Source organism: Nicotiana tabacum, chromosome 7, assembly GCF_000715075.1.
Source record: "Nicotiana tabacum cultivar K326 chromosome 7, ASM71507v2, whole genome shotgun sequence".
NCBI lineage: Eukaryota > Viridiplantae > Streptophyta > Magnoliopsida > Solanales > Solanaceae > Nicotiana > Nicotiana tabacum.
This window is the reverse complement of record NC_134086.1, coordinates 166,425,201-166,447,997: the sequence shown is the minus strand read 5'-3', so window position 1 is coordinate 166,447,997 and position 22,797 is coordinate 166,425,201. Positions and strand designations below refer to the sequence as shown.

At 35.8% G+C, this 22,797-nt stretch overlaps 1 protein-coding gene across 1 annotated transcript; it reads left to right on the top strand.

Moving 5' to 3' along the window:
- The first annotated feature begins 9,428 nt into the window (after positions 1-9,428).
- LOC107814630 (QWRF motif-containing protein 2) lies at positions 9,429-22,156 on the top strand. The gene is made up of 6 exons (XM_016640074.2): positions 9,429-11,322; positions 12,644-12,763; positions 16,568-16,684; positions 16,790-16,879; positions 21,585-21,692; positions 21,781-22,156. The coding sequence occupies exons 1-6, from the start codon at positions 9,880-9,882 to the stop codon at positions 21,838-21,840; spliced, it is 1,938 nt and encodes a 645-aa protein (XP_016495560.1). The 5' UTR covers positions 9,429-9,879; the 3' UTR covers positions 21,841-22,156.
- Positions 22,157-22,797: the final 641 nt, after the last annotated feature.

Here is a 22,797-nt window from a genome sequence, read left to right as displayed (position 1 = left end):
TCATTTGTGGATACTGAATCATAGCACTTCTAGCCCTCTATGTGAAGTCTGGATTATTTACAGCCTTCTGCACTTGAGTATCTCGTACCTTCTTCACCTTTACCTTACTTATCTTTAAATATCACATCGTATTTTTTGTCTCTTTCATAACCACCCTTCCACATAGGTGGAATTCACATCCATAACTTGAAGCTCTACTATAATACTTGCACTTCTAGTGCATATACAATCCGGTGGGAGCTTCATACTGACTTCTTATGATGCCAGTACTTTTCTAACTAGCTTTATCGTAAAGCCGTTATAGAATATGGTTGTTGTACTATCTCACTTGTACCTCTAATATTAAGAGTGATTCTACAATATTTTGAATCACAATTTTTATAATTATCTAGGTCTACTAATAAGACTTATGATTCATTTATCTGATGTAACTCTTTAGTTTCCTCTTCTCTCTCAGCCTTTAAGTAGTCTTAAGCTATCTTGCGATCTGTGGCTTATTAGTTGTTACTTCCGCTTTTCATGGACGCTATGGAACATACATAATATAATATTCTAACAATTCAAGCCTTTGTCTATGAGGTGAACTCAATTCTTTATTTTAACTTATACCGGTATCTCTTGTAGCTGTATGAATGTCATCATATATCCTTTATGAATAACGCTCTGAAATCTTAAGTGCGTTCATAACGTAACTAATTCGGGGTCATTGATCGAATAATTTCTTTCGTTCCTTATCAACTTTCTTTAAAAGTAATCAATTACTTTTCTTGGTCGTTCTGCCACTTGTTGCATGAATACTTGGCTTAACTTAGTGCCCACATATATTGGAGCTTCGTGAAACTCATATAATCTTGAATGTTACTTTTAATTCTTTTTCTCGTTCTTTGGTCAGGATAGGTGTCACTTTGATGTTCTTACTAGCCTATAATTATCCTTAGTTATATACCTCCATATCCTTATGCTCGTATGGTTACTTCTGAACTAAAACTTTGACTATCTCCCCAGTGGCACTCTCTTTTATTTTTGTAATACTTATGCAGTACCTTTAACTGCCCCAACTCATATATGAATATTTCTCAAGGATTATGATGTCATATCTGTGAGACTGAATTTTTTGTGATGGGTTTCACTATATTTATCTTGCATGATCTGCTGATTTACCTGAGGCCTCTTGTCTAGCCATAACTATGCTCTTCTTGAACAAACTACTAACTACTCGTCAGTTAATGCTCATATCTATATTCTGTGTAACCTCTCTTGGGTTATGTCTTTTTTCTTAACTTACCTTTCACACTGACTCCTAATATATCAAGTGTCCATTCACACTTATTTATCAATAATATCCTGGCCGGGAACCCTTACTGCCTCTCCCCGGTATTGTGCTTGCATAATGTTCTAGAGTCGTAACATATCTATAGGATCTGAATAAATGCTCATTCCTTTCGCCTTTTTACCACATTTATTTCTTTATTATTCCATAATTACTTGAACTACATAACTGCGACTTAATACCATATCACATTGTCTTTCCCCCTTTAGGGGAGTGCTAGCATTTAATGATATGAAGATTTACCTATAAATGTTTTAACTCTTTATCTTTGGTGTCTCTTCACATTTTCACAGACTTTAACTCGCCTTGTCGTAACCCTTCTGTACCAAGGATAATTGAATTTCTTACGCACGAGAGTGACACCTAGTGTAACTGGCACACTTAGTTCCTTAAGTTTAACTCTGCTCATAGTGCTTGCTTTAGAGAAGCGTCTTCCTGAATGATCTTTAAAGGTTATTCTTCAATTGTCTAATCTAGCTTTGCCAAAACGCGATCTCTGAAATTCTCACAATACCGATTATTATCAAATCCTTCGGTCCCTAAATCATGTTCGATTTTTTTTGTTTACTAGCCCATACTAATTTCTACTACTCCGGGGGTCCAATTTAGCCTTCTAGTAATCATGTTGGATTTACCAACTCATTTCTCGAAATAAGGATATGACTTTATGGCATATAATCTTTTATAGTCTCAAAGTTGTCACCTCTTATCTTTTTCTTTACTTGACTATAGTCTCTATCATCCTATCATATTTTAATTTACTGTTAACACCCATTTATCACATCTTACTCATAATGCTTTATTTACTCTCTTCCTATTCTCCTGCTAATATCTCTGTCTGTTACCTTATTCTAAAAACTTCAACAAAACATTATTTCACTTTTAGCTCCCCTTGCTCTATCTCACTGTCTCTTTGGGTCACCTAACTTTCTCTTTACTAGGGGCGGGAGCCATACTAAGGTAAATATTTATCCCTTTTATGATTCCACTACATGTTTTTTGATATTTCTGAATGTTCTAGTATTCATATCTAACTGTACTATTCTAGAGTGTACCATCTAGTATGCACGATCTAATAGGGCCTCAAACAGGGCCACGACGTCAAGAATTCTCTCTCTACTAATGTCGTTACCCGCTGTTGTATTATCCCTCTAGCTTGCTGTAATTTTTTTAATTGCAAGCATCTTTATATCATTAGCAAACATAAGTCCTGGTTCGAACTCTTATGACTCAACTCTATTGCACGAATTTGATTTGAAAGAAGGGTAACAAACTCTGATATGCATTGTAGCTTCTTGTTTGTCTAATGTGGTGCATAACACATCTATAAATAAGGCTATACTAGATACAACTTGTAGACTCCCTAAGATATAACTGCTATGATACCAAGTTTGTCATGCCCCAAAACTGAAAAATTATGGCCGGCACCTGGTGCCATTTTCGGCCCGAGCGTACCACTCTGTAACTATGAACTCTGAAGGGGTAATCCTAAACTTAGGCCGATGAGGCCATATTCTAAATCAACTGAAAATAACGTCTCTCTCATCTAAGGGGTAAACATACCCAAAAGCTGACATATATAATCGTGCAGACCGATAAAGCCGCCATGAACATCTACTAATATACAAAATATACAGGACTCATCTATAAGCCTCTAGAGATGACTGAACTGTATCATGGTTGGGATAGGGCCTCGACCTACCCATCAAACGTGTATAAAAAATGGACTCCAATGTTTGGACCTGGTAACTCCGAGGGATTGGAGCTTACCAACCAAGCTGATGTTTGACTCTGTTTGATGGGAAGGTCTATTCAGCCGTCTATCAGGACCTACATGCATGAAATACAATGTCCATGACAAAAGGGACGTCAGTATGAAATAATGCACCGAGTATGTAAGACAATAGAATAACTGAAAACTGAGACTGAACTGATAATATAATAACTGAAAGTAACTGGGAGTTAAAGATGATCTGAAGATATGCTTACTTGCTGATACTGACTCAACTCTCTTAATACAGTAACTAAAATAAATGTCCGGCTCTATAAGGCTCGGTACGTATAATTACTCTACCGCAGTAGGCTCGCTCATAAGCGCTCAACCATACTAGACTCTGTATCTTGTCCATTCTAGGCTCGCTTATAGGTACTCGGTCATAGTAGGCTCGGTATATAACTTACCATCTGATCAGAGGTTGCCCAATAGGGGCCTGCCTATCGATTATAGCTCGGTAGTGGTGAAAATACTGTAATACTGTATATATATAGACCCTCTACTCTCTTGACTAAAAGAAGACAACACTATAAGGGAGAATAATGTAGCTTATGAGACTAGTATAATGTGAATAAATTCATGAACTTCTCTTTATGTCTCGTTATCAAACACATGTAATTACGAGATCATGCCAAAATGAAAGAAAGGTTTAGCCTTAATATACCTTATCACAATTTGTCCAATAACTACGTCAAACTCGTCTCGTTGCACCTTAATCTACAACAACGATAACAATACTACCATCAAGTTATGGAAGGTACAACTATCACACTACGAACGACAAGCTTATTTTATAATAAAACGGGCAACATCTCCCCTATAATCTTTACTCCCTCCCAATTCGACATAACACCAACAACAACAAGAACACAACAATAACAACATGTATACATCATTTTTCAACCTTATATCCATCATAAAATACCACAAAATAGCACACACACCCTAATCAGTTCATACACAAAATAACAACCCTAGTAGTGTCAAATGACCCGAGAATCTAACAACGAACGACTAGCCAACCACCCTGCCACTATGTGGTGTTTCTCCATACCCTTTCTCTGCCAAAACTCCATAAAACAGTAGCAAAAGAGATAACCCAAAAGCAACACGAAATAACCCGCAAAACAGTCCCACAAGTTTAGCAACTCAAAAATAATTTTTCAGTTTACTAAAACACGTTTCGACTTGTCTTTTTTTTTTTCAAATTGAGAAACACAACCAATAGTACATAATTACGCCTATTATACTATAAAACATCCATGAATTCACCTTAAAATTAAGTTCACAACCAGCCAACAATGACGCAACATCAACCAGCATACCACTCTTTCGAAATTTGCTAGGTCTAGTCTTTACGATAGAGTTACAACTCGTACAAACATAAATAATGGAAGGAGAAGCATAAATTTACCTTGCACTGAGAAGAACCCACAAAACCTAGTCGTTATTCGACCAAAATCAATCCTCCAACGCAGCTACAAGAAGGAGAAAGAGAAACTAGCAAGATGTACGAGGTTTTCGCCACTAGAATCACATCGTATCACCCGAAATTACCTAGTGTTTGTGTAGGATTTTTGGGGAAGAGTTGCAGGGGTTCAATCTGATTTTTTGTTAGTATGAGAAATTAGTAAAAAAATGAGTTAATAAGTCCTTAAAAGTCCCCTATTGGCCGACTTTAGGAGCTTTTAATTGAGGCCTCTTCTTTTGGCATGTAGGTGATGCACCTACTTGTCACCTACCAGTCTGTGCAGTCTCGCAAAAATGCAGATATCTCTCTACTCCAATATTGTATCAATGAACGGTTTAATCTGTGAGAAACTAGACTCATAGATCTTCAATTTAGCAGGTGGATCATCCCGTAATTCCAAGTACATTAGGAGAAATGATCAGCTACATTTGACCTTAGTTTCAACATATTTATGAATATAATATGTGATGATCTTTGCCAATTTTTGTTCCACAACTCGCTTGACTTAAAACATAACATACGACTATCATAAGACTAAAATAACTCATAACATAACCTCCTTATCATTTTGAGCACCCTAGTCTCTCCCTAAAAGTACATTTTATAACATTCTCAACTTGTCGACTCTCGACGAAACTTATTTTCTTCAATTTGTTTAGCTTCTAAGCCTTCTAACCCTCTTGGTACTTGCAGTTTATGATCTTAAATATTTGTAACCTCCAAGTTAACATGATTAACTTACTTATGTACTTTTCAAGATGATCTTATTTCTGTGTTTACATCAATTGACTTACGACGTACTCTCAAGTGCGAAAATATGGGGTGTAACAAATTCGAATCAATAAACGAGTCATAATCCAACCCATTCTAAGATATGACTAATTTTGTCACCTCCATACAGTATGTAATATAAGGCGAAAGTAACAAAGTGGAGAAGATGGCGAAGGAACAAGCTGGAAAGAAGAAAAATGCGGCAAAAGCAAGGGAGAATTAATAGGCAATAGGGAAAACAATGAGTGGGGCGGAGCATCCTATCCTAGGCTGTAGCTAGCAAACCTAAGAGCTTTCCAATTAATAGTTATAAACTCCACAAATAACAAAACATTTTGAAGCATAACTTTTTGTTTGCAAAGATTACAAGGCAAGGATGTCTTTTCAAGTTCCTAATATTCCTTGGCAAACTTCTTTTATGCTCCAATTTGTATTCACTTTATTTCTCCTCAGGTAATCTTTTACACCCTCTTATTCCAAAGTTTGGAATTACTATGTGGCCTAAACCCAAATTTATGTTAAGCGATGTCAATTTATTGTCATAATTTTGTATGAAAGTGAATAATGTAGATTTTTGTACGTTTTGAAATTATGGTGGCTCTAAAATTTTAATTACTTCCTCTACCAAATTAATAGTACTCCATATGCTTTTGTGTTATTTGCAAGTGGTATAGTTTTTTAGGATATTATTATTTACATATCATATATACATGAGATTTTTTATGTGATATAGGATCATTATCTTACTAAATGGTACTCCTTCCAAAATCCATTTTAAGCGATATTTTGGCCTTTTTTTGTGGTCCATAATATTTGATTTTCAGATATCAAGATGGAATTAACTTCTTCTTTCCAAAGTTGCCCTTGGAGTAAATAGCCTAGGAACAATTTGTTAGATTTTCAATAAATAAATTAAGGTTAATATGATCAATTTCATTATTAATTAATACTAAAAGAAGATTTCCTTAATATGTGTGAAAAGAATAAAAAAATTACTTAAAGTGGACCGGAGGGAGTATCTACGTTAACCGCATAAGTACATGTCATACATAGTTTCTTTCATGTTATCCACTGCAGGATGTGCTGAAAATTATTATTAAGAAACTGATCAATTCTACCATATGATGGCTAGCGTGAAATAATCACTTGATGCGTCAACAAATATTTGTTAGTGTTGGTACTCTATGTATAGATGAAAAAATCTAACATGTTTACTACGTTATAAAACTTGAAATGCGTGGATTGTATATGTAAAAAACTTATGTATTCGAAGATGCAAGAATACATGAATGAAAGAATTGCAGTAGATATCCAATCACATATAGAGGAAAAAGGAATGTTTCAGTGAATAAGACATGTTATCCACATGAACAACTTTAAACAGAGACAATTGACACTCAACTTAAAATGTTGGCATACACTTATTACTGATACACATAAACTATATAACTATATGTACTTGAGATTACAGAGTTGGAACTTCACTAAAATTAGCAATGCTCACATGCAAATACGACATAGAGATTTAAAGCCTCATAATTCTAGTGAGATATCCATCGATTTCATTCTTTAATTTGTGGTACCTCTATCTTGGTGTTTGTTTTTGTCTTATTTCTCAAAGTATTACAAAGTCGAATTTAAGTTATATACAATGTTAATGTATTAAATAATATTTTTACCTTACAATATCAATTTAATTGGTTATGACAAATATCACTCAATTTTTCGTGTTACATAAAACAAAAACAGCTCGGTGCACGGAGTATCCCGTATTTATGTAGGGACCGAAGAAAGGCTGCACTTTAAGGGGTCGTTTGGTATGAGGTATAAGAAAGTATAAGAGTGGTATAAAAATTTAATATCACCTTAATACTCTGTTTGGTTAGCAAACCAGGTATAAGTTATCCCGGTGTTAATTTTAACACCGGAATAACTTATACCTTATAGAAGGTGGTGTAATTAGCACCGGTATAACTTCTACCTTCTTCTTAGAAATTATGCAATTGTCAATCTTAATACAACATACCAAACAATGATAAATAATAATCTCAGCATAACTTATCCCAATATAACTTATACCGGCATAACTTATACCGGTATAAATTGTATTCCAACCAAACGACCCCTAAGGGTGTGTGATATAAGCAGCCTGCTAGACATTGTACAAAAATTAAACTCTAAGGGGTCGTTTGATATGATGGATAAAAAAAATATTGGGATAAAATTTAGTACTGTCTTATCCCTTGTTTGATTATTAATCCTAGCATAAGTTATTGATTAAAAATAATAACGGGATAATATATACCCGCTAGAGTGTGAAATAGTAATCCCATAATAAAGCAGTAAAATTGACAATTTTAGAATTAATACAACATAACAAACAGTCAACAAAAAATAATACCAGAATAACTAATCTCAGCATAACTTGACTTCGAACCAAACGACCCCTGCAAACCCACATTTGGTTTTTGCGATTTCTTTGCTCAAATAATGAACCCTAAAAAATCCAAGAACAATCAATTGTGGGACAAAGATTCCTTGGCCTCTTGCCTCGTATTACTGTTACTGGTAGATCTTTTGACAATTGTTGTTAGTAAGTTCAAGGGGCTACTTTAGTGGTCAAACTAGGAAATTTTGTTTTATCTTAGTTAACCTATGACTTTGCGCCAACTAGATTGTAGGTAGTTAATTAAAAAGAAAAAGTCTACCAAAATATTAGCTTGACCTCTAGGAGCAAAATGGAATCTACTGGGATTTTAGTTAATTTGAGTTGTCCAAATTTCTAATTTTGGACGAGCTATAGTCCTGTAATTTAACTTTATAGTATTATATGAGTATATAATTGGGGCACTTTGGTATAAGGGATATATATATATATATATATATATTTACTTTTCTGGATTGATTTGACATTCAAGTCTTAACAAACTTTAATACTATGACTTTCCTTTTATTTATTAAAAAAGAAGTTGAAATAGGAGTAATTTACATTGTCCTATAGCAATATAAATATAGCTTCCGCGGTTGCCTAACAAAAAATATTAATGGCGCAAAGTAACATACATAATACAAATCCTCAGCAATTGCATAAAAAGATCAACAAGTGGTGTTAGAAAGAGTTGAACGGTTTCATCTAGTAACTACTGTACTAATCTAATGATAATTATCCAACTTTCAGTATTTTCAGTCAGTGTGTTAAAATCATAAAACTAAAATTTTTAACGAAACAACATTTGGTTCCACAATAATAACCTCAACTTGATTCAACATCAATAAATGCCAAAATTCGTAAACTTGATAATAATGATCAACTTCGCAATTATCTAGTCTAAGCATGAATAATATGATCAAGGAAAGCAACAATTACAAGAATAAGATTCACTCGCATGCTATGACTTGACAACAATGCATAGGTGCTCGTCACCTTGGCTCTTAATTAAGACAAGAGGGGTTGCTCTGATGGTAAGCAACCCCCACTTCCAACCGAGAGGTTGTGAGTTCGAGTCTCCCCAAGAGCAAGGTGAGAAGTTCTTGGAGGGAAGGATGCCGGGGGTCTATTTGGAAACTGCGTACACACTACCCTCCCCAAACCCACTAAGTGGGATTATACTGGGTTGTTGTTGTTGTAATAATTGAATTTAGAGTTATTTTTTTTGTTATAGTAATAAGTGTAATACACTAAAAATTAAATGACTATACGTAAAATTATTCGTCAAGTGTAACGGAGTTGTAGTTGTTATAATTATAGTAGTGTTATTTTTGTTTTGATATGTCATATTCGTAATTGAGGAAAGGGACAAAATATAGTAAAGCAAAAAAATATTAAAGTAATTACTTGCATTTCAAGTATGGGAGAGCTTTTATGTGGAGTTGGGACACCTCCATCAATACCTACGAACTCCACTCGCAAATAGACAAAATTAAAGATAGTCACGCCTCTTATAATACAAACAACCTCTCAACTTAAAAAAAATGATTGATTTGGTTTAATTATAAAGCAAAATAATCATTTTCTAATTACCAAAATACATACACATTATTATTATTATAGTGTAAATAAACAATGCACATTAAAAATCATTAAGAAATAAGTGAAACACAAAATTATGATTTGCTTAGCGTAACGTCTTTCCAAAGATTCACAAAACCCCAAAACCACCCAATAGCCTAAAGAGGATGTACCAATTTTCTGTACCCCCAAATCTGAGCCTTTTCACTCACCTCTTTCCTCCTCCTCCTTTACTCTCACCGGAAAACCACTGCTCTATTTTAAAGTTATTCTGCTTTAAAATTAGTGTTGTTTGAGCTGTAAAATCTTGATAAAATGTGGACTTTATCAGAAACTCATAATGGGGTTTTGAGTTATGGTGGGATTTCTTGAATCTTGATCTTTCTTTTGCAGGATTTAGGCCATGGCGACACTGAAACAGCTAATGGGTAAGTGTATTTTGTTTTGAAAATACAATGTGAGAGCTGAATTTCCTATTTTGGAGAGAAAGAGTGAGAGTTACTGTGTGTGTGTGAGAGAGAGAGATGATGGTGGCTGCTGTTTCAACAAGTGGCCGACAAAACCCCAAAGATGAACCTTCAAGAAGACCCCCATTGTTACCAGACAACAATGGAGTTGGAGTTTCTGCTAACCTTAAAAGACCCAAATCAAGAACTGTCCAATCTCGTTATATGTCTCCTTCTCCTTCAACTTCCTCTTCAAATTCTTCTTCACTATCTTCAAATTCAACTTCTGCTAGTACTAGAAGATTCCCTTCTCCTTTAGTTTCTAGAAATTTGTCAAATACTACTACTCCCGTTTCAGCTCCCAAAAGATCTGTTTCAGTGACTGACCGGAGGCGGTCGTCTGCTGTTTCTAGACCTCTTACACCTGATCTTGATTCTAAAGTAAGCAGTAATGTAGGTGAAGTTTCTGCAGCAACAAAGCTGCTGGTGACTTCTACTAGGAGTTTATCAGTTTCATTTCAAGGTGAAACCTTTTCACTTCCTGTAAGTAAGACTAAGGTGGCTCCACCTTCTCCTAATTTGAGTAGTTTAAGGAAAGGAACCCCTGAGAGGAGGAGGAGTACTAGTAGTAGTAGTACTGCTACTCCCCTTAGAGGGAGAGCTGATTATGGTGGGGCAGATCAGTTGGAGAATTCTAAGCCTATTGATCAGCATCGTTGGCCAGGGAGGGCTAGGCAGGGGAATCTGTTGGCGAGGAGCTTAGATTGTAGTAATAATAATGGGGATAGAAACAAGGTTATTGGATCTGGGAATGTAATTAGGACACTGCAGCAATCTATGATTGATGAAAGGAGGGCTTCGTTCGATGGCAGGTTGAGTCTTGATTTGGGAAATGCTGAACCGGCTTTGAAGGCTGTTGAACAACCTCAGGACGTAAATAATGAGTCGTCTCTACCGTCTGATCTTACCGCGTCTGACACGGATAGTGTTTCTTCTGGTAGTACTTCAGGAGTGCAGGAGTGTGGTGGGAGTTCACGTATACGCGGTGTGCCTCGTGGCATTGTTGTTTCTGCTAGGTTTTGGCAAGAAACAAATAGTAGGTTGAGGAGGTTGCAGGATCCTGGGTCGCCTTTATCGACAAGTCCAGGGTCCAAATTGGTTGTGCCACAGAAGTTGAGAAAGTACTCTAGTGATGTCCCAATATCGTCCCCACGAACAATGTCATCACCTATTCGTGGAAACATTCGGTCTGCATCTCCTAGTAAGCTTATTGGATCATCTCCTTCCAGGGGAATGCCTAGTCCATCACGTGTCAGAAATGTGGTTAGTACTATTAATAGTAACTTCGTTGAGACCCCTTCAGTTCTTAGTTTTGCTGTTGATGTTCGGAGGGGGAAGGTAGGCGAAAATCGAATTGTTGATGCACACTTATTGCGGCTTCTGTACAATCGACACTTACAGTGGCGTTTTGTAAATGCTACGACTGAAGCAACTTTGCTGGTGCAAAAACACAATGCAGAGGTAAAGCTATACTTTTCACTGTAAAGTTTGAATCTCTTAATTTGATTTCAATATCTCACTATAATGTGTTGTGTGTACCCCTAAGTATTACTTACTAGTATTAAAATCAACTGGGCCCGAATATAGCGGAATATGTAGAGAATTTGTATCACAGACTACAACTTGTCTTGGAATTGAGGTGTAGTTGATTGATTGGTTTGTTGTGTATACCCCTTCAACTTCAAACTTTTTTTCCCCTGATTATATTCTTTTTCCTTCTAAATTTTTGTGGGATGTGAGAAATAAGAAAAAGGGAGCTCAGGTTCTTCCATACCTTGCAGAAGAACTATGTGAACAAGTCACTTCAAATCATTCCTCTTGCATGAATTTTCCTTTGGTAGGGTATAAATGACTTCTAGGGATAAGAAAAGCACATCCCTAATAGTAATAGATCTTTAGTGATTGACATTTCTATATACAGAATGCAGGCAGTTAACTATACATGTGGGCAACTCATGCTAACTCCAAAAATAAATTAAAGTTCAGTTTTAAAATTTGATTAAACGTTTTACCTATTCCATGGATTTTCATTCGGTTTTGTTCTCTCCATATAATCCATATAATTGCTTGTGGGACTACATTCTCTAATCCGCTGGTTCTTCTTTTCTGTCCCCTCCATCACTGAATAGTCTGATAACAGTCCTAGGCATTGTCTTGCTAGCACCAAAAAGTTGCAAAAATAAATTCCACTGCTTGGTTGGCTATCTTACGGAGAATGAGAAAATGATTAATATCTTCATTAGCTTCTTTGCACAAAAAATGTACCCAGCTGATATGTATTCTTTTGTTCCTTGTCTAATTATCAACTGTTAAAATTGTGTCTCAAGCTGCTGTCCGAACAAAGAAGTTTACCTAGCTAGGAGCATGGTTAGGCCAAATTGCCTTGCAAGGAACTCTCTTGCTTCCTGATCTTATATGAATTAAACCTCCAATTATTAGTTTGTGGATAAGAGATGTTGCAAGAGAAGTTTTTAACTGAAGTTATAACACTTCATATATTGTCATCTATTTGGTCATTATTCTTCTCACTTGCTAATTGAGATAGGTAACTTTTACTGAAATTCTATCTGTTAATGTTGATCAATCCACTGGTTATGCAGTTCTTTTTTTAGAAAGCTTCGATCAGATCCTTCCTTTTGTTCAAGTCGTCTTGTAAATAGCTTCATTTCACTAGGAACAATAAATATTGAAGGTCTTATCTTAGTTCCTTTAATAAGTTTATGCTGATTGATAAACAAGATCCCTACCCATTTTATAAGTTAAAATGTTGTACTTTTTGCAGAAAACTTTGTGGAACGCATGGATAACAATATCAGATTTACGTGATACAATCACTAAGAAAAGACACAGGCTACAGCTGCTGAGGCAGAAATTGAAGCTAGCTTCCATTTTAAAGGGACAGGTATGGTACCAGTCCTTTGTTTCTCTTGGTACATTTTCCATATTATTAATTCTTGCTGGATTTTTGGGTGATATCATCTTTTGGTTTCATGCTTATTTCGCTATATTCCGTTGAAAAGATATTCCCTAGAAGGTTAAATCAATTAATCAACCAGCCTGATGCAGCCTAACTTTGGCCCTCTTTTTATTGAGAAGGCTAAGAAAAACTTTGCCCTCTATTAGCATAGTTTGTTTGATTATTAAGCATAGATGCTACTTAGTTTAATCCTAATTTACCTTTCACTGTCAATACCCCTTTAATATCCCAAAACTTTATCTTATTATCCTTAATAAAAAATCCTCCCTCCTCTGCCGATAATTATTGAATATGGTGTAGCTTGATCTACTTCTTTTGGCATATGAAAAGAAACCCTCTAATGCATCATCCATGAATGATGACTATAATTGGAATGTGCCAATGGTACCAGTTCAGGCCCTTAATATTTTCAAATTTCCTTAAAATGTATAATTGTATTCAAATGACAGTGGATATTCTGCTATTTCATCATGCTTGATCCCTGGACTCATTGAAACCCAAGCTAGTTTCATCTAATACCTTTGCATTGTCTTCGCTTTCCATCTTCCTTTGCGCTTTTCTCTATGGCATGTATAACATGAATCTTATATTTCTCAGCAAATACTAACTGTGGGCATCTCAATACGAGTGATGCTGTTGACCTTTTGACATTTGCCTCTTAACTTTGCCCATGAATTTTATTGACTACTCCACTCGTGTCAGGCCTATCCGGGATGGAAATGTTCTATGCTCCTTTCTAGCTGACACCAAATACAACTCTTAACATTCCGAGGAATTTTAACCCATCTTAGTTGGTCTGATGAACTTTTCACAGAACGTTGAGAAAGTATAGAGAGAGACACAGGAAAAGTTTCTTTTTGGGAGTGCATTTTGTTAGGAACAACCCAAAATATAATTTAGGACAATTTCTGACTTAAGGGAGTTGATCCATTTCTTACTGATACATGGGATGTTTATTGCATGAGTAGATGAGGAAAGAGAGGTAAATGGATTACCCTACCTAACCCAATTATCCACTGTTCAAGCTTTCTCTCACCGCTAAGCGCGGATTTCAAAATTGATTGTTTTAGTCTCTTTGCTTTGCTATTCTGTCACGACCCAATTTAGGATTGTGACCGGTGCTTAGGAGCAAGTGCTCCCAAGTAAGCCTCATCGGTAATTTTACAGAAAATCGGACAGAGTTTCTCCTGTTTTTGGACCATCCCAAAAATTTTCCTGTCTCAAATCAACAACCAAACATCCTAATATCATACAAAACAATTGACAACTTGTCAATTAACCAATACAAGTCTCCACCATAACTAAACCACCAACTAACCACTAGAAATACTAATTTATCTCCAACTTTGATAAATGAGAACGATACTCAACATTAGACTATAATAACAAAAGAATACTCATGACACTAAAATAATGACTATGGAGCGACTTTAAGAGTTCAATGAAAAGACCATAACAATAAATAAAATCTTTGTCCACGCGAACAAGTGCGAGGCTCACCGAGAAATATCAATCTGTGCGTTCTAATTAACGAAATCCTCGCCTGCGTCAACTGCTGTCTCTGTAAAAAAAAATTAGCGAGGAATGAGTCGCTAGCTCAGTGAGTAATAACACTTAACCATAACCGTTTTTATTTGGGGACAAGTCAGAAACATGCTAGTATCTCTAAGAGAAAATATATAAAAATGCCCTTTCAGAAACAATAAATAATTTTCAGTCTCATCACACTTTTCTTGTAGTAAAATATAATTAACAATTCAGTAATAAGCTCGGTAACCACTGTATACTATCAGTATTCACATTTTGGGAGGTTTCAATGAACGGATCATGTAATCGGTATAACTGTGGACTTCTTCGCAAGAAGTCAAATATAACAGTAGTCCCTACTCGAGGGAAGTCGGTAACAATATGCTAGTTCTACCTTCCCACTAGCGAGGGCTATAACGGTAATCGGTAATTACAAGGTGCACCAGGTCTAACGAACCCGCCATTAGCTACGGGATCCTTCAATGTCTACTCCCATTTATACTTGTCTCTGTAATTCGTATATACTCGTTGAAACTATTTTAAACAATATAGGACATTTCAGTTCTTATCAAATCATATAATTTCCTTTCGATAACAGTAAATTCAAGTAACGGTAAAACATATCTAGTGACATCAAGAATATTTAAAACAACGGTAATCATGTCAAATAACTATTCGGTCTCATATCGAGTAAAAGACTTGTCCCACACGAAATAATCAGTAACATATTCATGTTAAAAATCATGTGTAAATCATGCAAGTTATGAAAACACAAATTGCGGTAAGATTACTACTCACCGAACTCGTACCGAAATACCAACTTCTTCACCTCAAGCAACTCGTACAAATTCCTCCAATCAATCTATAATTACATAATATCGATCTCATGTTAATTGCCTCATTTAGGCTACATCCATCACTAATTTAGAATACCCAATCCTCCGAGTTTTATATTTTATCATCAATTCGCTGAATTATATTTACCCATGCTATGAGTAATTTAAATTAGTCCAAAATCTTTTAAATAAAAAGGTATTTATATGGTTTGTTCCCTTTACTGTTCAACTTCCTTAATCGTGTGCATAAATTGAAACTGAAATAACTTTACCATCCATAATATTCCTTCTTAATTGGTACTTATCTTTTGTGCTCAATAACTTGTATAATACAGACAATATTTCAAGAAAATTCCAAAGAGATTACCTTTTCTCTAAGCCGTGTAGTAGTTTCACAGAGAGCAATTATAAAACTTCACGAAACGTTGTTGATCGAAGCTTTTCTGACCAAAGATTTAGTGCTTAAAGCTTTTTCCTCCTTGCTGAAAATTTTCCCCACGGTGGTGAAGCTTAAAGCTGCATAACTTCTTCAATTCTACTCTTTCTTTAACTTAGGGCTTTTATTTGTCTTCTGCTTTCTACAGAAGCTTAAGTGCGGCACTTTCCCCTTCGCAATTCCCTTTACTCCTCTTTTATAATATAATGCTCTATTCCCTTCTTTTTTTTTAAATGACCAATAAGCCTCTAACTTAAATATGGGTTACTACATATTCAGAATGAGAGTAACTTGCTATATGTTCTTAAGTTTTTGCCCCATACAGAAAGCCCACTTTCTAATCTTCGCTTCTGCATGTAGCAATGCAATTCCTTCTGTTTTAGAAGTTCATATTTAAAAGAGTGTTGTTTTACTTCAGTTTCTTGCAGAAGTAAGATTACTATAAAAGTAGTCAATGAATTCTTTGATGTTTTTTCCTACTCCGGCAGCGAGTACCAGACTCCTCTGTGTTTGCCTTGTTGTCTGATTTTCTGCAGTCGGGTAGCAATTAAATTCTAGTTTTCAGCCACAATATATGAAAAAAAGCCCTGAAATACGTGAATATAATTTGCAACTAAAAATGCATCCAGTTCCATCTCAGTTGGTTTATATTTTCTCAGCTCAAATACTATCTTTTATGTTTCATATATAGTGCCATCCTCGTCAGTTTTCAGCCAAAGTAGAGCCAATTCTTCTGGAAATCCACTCCTGATCGGAAAGTCTGACTGTTTATATCAACTGCGATTCGTTATTCTGAATAAGTGTTTGAGACTTTGAGAGCAAGTGTCTTCCAGTTGATCTAGTTGATGTGGTCTTGTAGTAGTTATCAGAGAGAAAAACTAGAGGCATAATATGATATTGCTGAGCTAAGTTAATTCTTTTCTTCTGTAGATGATGTCCTTAGAAGATTGGGCTCCATTTGATAAAGAACACTCCATCTCACTGCTTGGAGCAATTGAAGCCTTGAAAGCTAGCACTCTCCGTCTACCGGTCATTGGAGGAGCTCATGTATGTAACTCGGCGACACTTTATATTTTGGTTTTAGGCTTCGTTTCTGATTTTCATAAAGAGATCACATGTAGTTTAATGTAATCTGTGTGTTAATAACAACAGGTTGACATCCAAAACTTGAAGGATGCTGTTAGTTCAGCGCATGGTGTGATGCAGGCAATGGCATCCTCAGTCGGTTCCATTTTGGGCAAGGTAACCTCATTTTCATCTTGCTATCTTTCTGTTAATGGTGACTGTTGCCGTGAATTCAGTTAATGCATAGTGAGTGTACTAGTTCCTCTTCATTTTTCTTTGCTTTTGATAAAGCTGTTAGGACGTTTAAGCATCATAGAATATTTTCTATCAAGTAGCTCACAACTGTTGTTGAAGTTTATATTAAATAGCGATCCTCTTCAAATTCTGTAATCTCTCTCTCATCTAACAACTGCTCCTCAATCCCAAGCAAGTTCCCGTTCGGCTATATGAATCATCACTGTCCGTGTCGCTCCATTTAAGCTCATCTCCGTACACTATTATATAAAGTAAAATAAAAATAAGAACAAAGGACTAAAGGACTCTAGAAATCATTGGACCTAAGGTACACATACTAACATGACTAAGACTTAATCCGAAAAATTGGTATCGCCTGTACGGATTTTTTTCTTCCATTTGTGCCCTTTTTTTCTCGTCTCAAGTAATAAAAAAAAACCTAGTCAAAGGAAGCTGCATTTTCTTTTTCATCTCAGTTATTTCAAAATAATTCCTTTAACAAGAAGATTTCTCAGGTTTTGCTGGTGCTGCAGTAAAAACGATATTTTACTCAGAGGATTCCATAAGAGATTCTAAATAATAACAAGGAACTTATAGGTAGTTTATTACTTGGAATCTATAACAGTTCATATTAACCCCAATGGAAAATAGGGAAAAAAGGGGCAACCCTTTAAATCTCCAGAGTTACAACATCATATAGGAAAAATATATGGAAAATAAAAGAAAGGAAAGAAGATCAGTTTCCATCTAACAAGCCAACTTCTCAACACTCATGAAAGGAGTGAAGTGATCAGAAAAAGGAATTAAGAAAGACAAGAAAAGTATAACAAAGAGAAGTCTTCATGCTGAAAAGTGAAAACCTTTGTTTCCAGAGCTGTAGAATGCAATATAGTGGTGAAAATCATTAGGCAGCTTTATTGGATTTTATCTGTTAGAATCATGGTTTCTTGATAGAAGAAAGTGATGTCAATCGTCTGCAATTTTGTTTAGGAGAAAAAAGTAAGAAATTAAAAGCTTGCCCATTCTTTGATCCAATTTCATTGTTTTGAATGAAATGATTTTGCCAAGTAGTCCGAGGAAGGTCTGTTGCATGAGATAGTCGTATATTTGTACATAAAGTTGGAATGAATTGAACAAGCAATTTGGAAGAGACAAATTGCCTTACTGGCAATTAGCAGAAATTTTACCCTGTCATGAAAGCAATTTGCAGTTAGTTTTACTGGTAGAACTAGAAAATAATGAAGTTGAGTAAGAATCTGTAACCGACCAACATAAACTAGAGAAACTTCTGGACATGAGTATCGTCCGCAAAGATCAAGGACAAATACATGAATACAAGGAATGAACATTAGGGTTAAGTAAGCTGGAATATAAAGCAGAATAAAAAATGAAGGACAAATACATGAACATAAGATTTGGTGGAGGGTAAGGAAAAAATCTGACCTCACCTTGTGAAGTTTAGATTCCACTTGCCATGTTGCTCGAGTATTTGGCTGATTAAATTACTACCTGGAGGCTTGTGCACTTGATTACACAATGGTTAGACTTGGAACTCCAGTTCTCGACTGAAGGCTAGACCAAAAGATTTACTTAATAACATAAGTTAGAAATTATAGTTCATTTCAACCTATGAAAGGTCGAAAGCGGACTGCATAAGTTCACTTATTCCCTTTGCAATTGGAAAAGGATGAGATTAGCTCAGCTAGTGTCTGACAGAAATATGCATAAAGTCATTAGTTATAGTATAGTATAATAATAGCTGGAATTAGATTTTATCAACAAAAAATAAGAAAGTAATAGCTGGAATTAGCGATGAAACATGTTTGCCGAGTTCCAGCGTAGGTCTAATATTCTATGTTGCTCAGGCTCGGGTGCAGTATCCGATCCAGGTGCGGATCTAGAGGTCGGATCCTTCATAATCTAAATTTAAGATTCGGGGGATATGGATCCAGGTATAGATATGGGTGCGGGGATTCGGCTAAAAGTAATTCAAAATTTTGAAAATAGATCTATAAAAATATCCTAAATTATGAAAAATATTCTGTGGAGAATTTATAGGTTGTGGAGTGCAACCAATAATTCAATCTTTCATTTTGGGAATTTCTCAGGTTGTAGGCACTAGCAAGCAGCAAGTAAAATTCAATATTTCATTTTTCATTAATCCTCAAATTTGTCCATGAATTGTGGTCAAAGTACCCAATCTCAATTGACCACACCCGGTATGAATCCCACACCTTTACCAGTACTAGTATCATGTTGACACGTGTGCAGCAGTAAAAATGAAGAGTCCGCGCATCATAGCTAATATTAGTCTTCCAAACTCTATTCAGTTCTAGGTTTCACATGCATCAAATCTTTTTTATAAGGATCGCATGCATCAAGTCTTCTTGATTGTATACAAGCAACACCAAAAAAAAGTATACTTTCGCGAACCACCTCATTCAGAAATTTAAGCTGTAAACGGCAGGATACTCTGGTTTTTAAAATACTGTCTTTAACACATTGTATTCAAGCAGTGCATTTGACACCTTAGGATCTAATTGGTTCCCAAAACCAGTTCCACATACAAGAAATTCAACAAACAGCTAGTTTGTGTGACAAGTGATCTGTAACTCCAGCTTCATTTTTGCAGAAATGGGATAATTACTGTAGCCTAGTGACTGTCCAATCCTGTTATCCAGATATACAACAAACAACTAAAACTACGCCTCTACTCTAAGCTAGTTGCTTTCAGCCAATCCTATAATCTAATGACTAGGAGAGCCTTGGCCCAACGGTATAAGTTGCCGCCGTATGACTAGTAGGTCGCAGTTTCAAGCCGCGGAAACAACCTCTTAAAGTAATGTAAGGTAAGGCTGCGTGCATAAGACCCAATGTGGTCCAATCCTTCTCCTGACCCGAGCGTAACTGGAGCTTGGAGCTTAGTGCACAGCGCTATCCTTTTATAAGTCAAAATAACCATCTCATTAATAGACATGAAGAAGGTGGCAAAAGTTGAATAGATACAAGTATCTATATTAAGCTTCAGAAAATCTAACCATTTTTGCAAAAAGAAATATGTTCTTTGCACCAGAAGTATAAGTAAAAAAGTGTGCAGCTCTTGATTTTCACATCGGCTTCTCAACTCATCTGACTCTTTTGTTAATTTTGGTTTCTCCCCAATCCTCTGCAAGATGCATGAAAGTGCTATTCTCATACTGACCTTTTTTTCTAGTTTTGCTCAATCTCCTTTTCAAAATGGCTTTTGCAACTGTTCAGGAAGCAGCCATGAAATGTTAAACATCAAGTACACCAAATTCCATAACCCATCTGCATACTTGCAATGAAGCAAGTAGTAAAGGGGCAGCCCAGTGCACAAAGTATCCCGCATTTATGTAGGGTCCGGGGAAGAGCAAGTAGTCTCACCACTTTTCTTGCACACTCGACACCATCTTACCAATGTGCAATCCCTCAAGTTTTGCACTGTATAAGATTCCATGTGACCGCCACGTAAAGAAGGTTATCCTTTTGGTGCCCCCATCTTCCTAATATTTCATAACATGATTCCTCTCTCTCTCTCTCTCTCTCTCTCTCTCTTTTTGAGATGAAATAAGGTAATTTTATTAAATATCAGTACCAAGAGGGTACTGTACATAGTACAAAGGAGAGAATTACAAGGTCTCCACATTCCTCTCCTCCCTTATCGTCTAGACAAAGCAATCTCACCAAGGAACAAGTCTAACCCAGGCCCCTCCACACCATCCTGGATGTCCCTCCACTGTCACTAGGCTATATATTGCTTGAAGAAAATGGTCTTTTCTTCATTCTCCGTCCTGAATAATTCTTTTAAAAGATCCATCCCAGGAAATTCCATGTGTCCCCTTTATTAGTAATTCTGCCGGCAATGCCTCTCTATTGTCTGCAATTGGCCTGTCTATTGGAAGTTGATCGCTTTGCTATCTCGACTAACTATAATGTTGAGTGTAATTCTTCTGTTGTGTACCCACTCTTCAGGGTCCTTTTGAATTGGTGAATGTATACAAAGTTACGAACGTTACTTGTGTCTGTAGCACTGTCAAATTGACTATTAGATATTTTCTGTTGAATTCAGTCTCAACAGTAATGTAACATAGGCATCTTTGAAATATGAATAAGTGGTTCTGGTGCTCATTTAAGGATTACCGAGATTTGCTTTGCCTATGGAATAAATAAAAACATATGGAATGATGCTATCCATTGTTGGAGATCGTAATGGAATGAATTCTGGTGTAGCTGCAATACAGCTCTTGTTATTGTATGGTGGAAGTAGCTGAGCTAAGGATCATTACTTGTTCAAGAATGTAGACAGTGATGAATATGTGGGTTGTGGAAGTATCTGGTTGGAGCTTCCTGTGTTAAAAGTCCGTACTTTGATTTTTGAAAGTGGGGTATTAGTTGTTCTCGTGATATGTATCTTGAGGTTACCAGCAGTAGCAAAATTCCTCCTTCCAACTGAACTGCTGGTCCATATTAGTAGTAAACTAGTAATCGGCTACAACAGATGTGCTGTACTTTTATTATAACTTTTTAAAAATTTAACTGTTTTGATTGCGAAAGAAGATTTACTTTTAAGAAATATGATAGACTTGTGATAATTTGGTGGATGCCTAAAAAGTTTGTGATTTTTCAGGTGGAGGAATTAAATTCTTTGGTAAGTGAACTTGCCAAAGTAGCTGCCAAAGAGCAGGCTTCTCTTGAACAGTGCAAAGATTTCTTGTCGATGATAGCAACAATGCAGGTAATGCAGCAGCCATTTCATGTGTTCTTCTTCTGTGTAGGTCTTTTCATTACTCAGATTATGATTAACATTATGAATTGTGGACCAGGTAAAAGACTGTAGTTTGAGAACACACGTAATACAACATAACCGCGGATCAACAGCCTGACAAGACAGGTGTAGAACTGATGTTATTTGACAAAATTTTTAATGCTAACACCCTATAGTAACGGTGGCCAGAGCAAGAGAACGATGACTAGTCCTGGTTCTTGTTAGGCATTTTTGCAACGCATCTGCTCCCTGCTCATGTATTCTTCTCTGTCAGAAGATTTCGGAAATGATTTCTTTCCCACTAATCAGCTGTATACATGCTCTAATCTTTCGTTCTTTTCTTTTTCCACTGTTTGTCAAGGAAGAAGAGTAAAAAGAACTCGTGTATATATATGTAAAATTCTAATTAGACAATCATTCAGCAGTTCCTGGAACTTCCTAGTGTTTTCATCTCTCTGTATCTCTCTCTGTGTGTGCGCGCGCGTGTTGTTTCCTGTGAATGTGCAAGTGTTTGCTTCCCAGGTTCAAACTTGTAAGATTATGAAAGAGCTTAGTTTAGACAGGTTATTTTGGGAGAATATAGTTATGTAGTAGTTAGTAATTTTAATATTTGTACCTTCTTCCTAGGTAAAGAATTTGGAGAAATTTTAATATGTGACAAAGAATATTTAGTACTGGACCTGGAATCTATAACCTCAACACACAGTGAGAAGCACTTCGCATTTAATTTTCACACAAATTCCTACTTCGTAAGATTTGAACTGAAAACATTTTAATCTCAATACTGCCACCTAAACTTTATAATCATTAATTTAATACTCGCTTTGACTCATATTATCCGTTTTTAATGGTTTTTGCACCACTTAGTCATAGGAGTATTTTTCTAATCTTTTATCTCTCCCTCAAACGTTTTACTTAGCTAACACTATTGATTGGAGCAGGAAGGATAGATCTGCAAATAAAGAGATGATAAATGGCTTCATGTTCTTTTAAAATATTAAATATTTTTAAATTTAATTTAAGTTGTCAAAATGATTAATTTTTAAAAATGAGAGGAAGTATTTGTCCAAAATAA

Excerpts from the sequence above, each read along its gene's own strand:
- LOC107814630 (XM_016640074.2), top strand. The coding sequence starts at position 9,880 with ATGATGGTGGCTGCTGTTTCAACAAGTGGCCGACAAAACCCCAAAGAT. Across the intron at positions 11,323-12,643 it reads TGCAAAAACACAATGCAGAG|AAAACTTTGTGGAACGCATG; the intron begins GTAAAGCTATAC and ends TACTTTTTGCAG. Across the intron at positions 16,685-16,789 it reads CGGTCATTGGAGGAGCTCAT|GTTGACATCCAAAACTTGAA; the intron begins GTATGTAACTCG and ends TAATAACAACAG.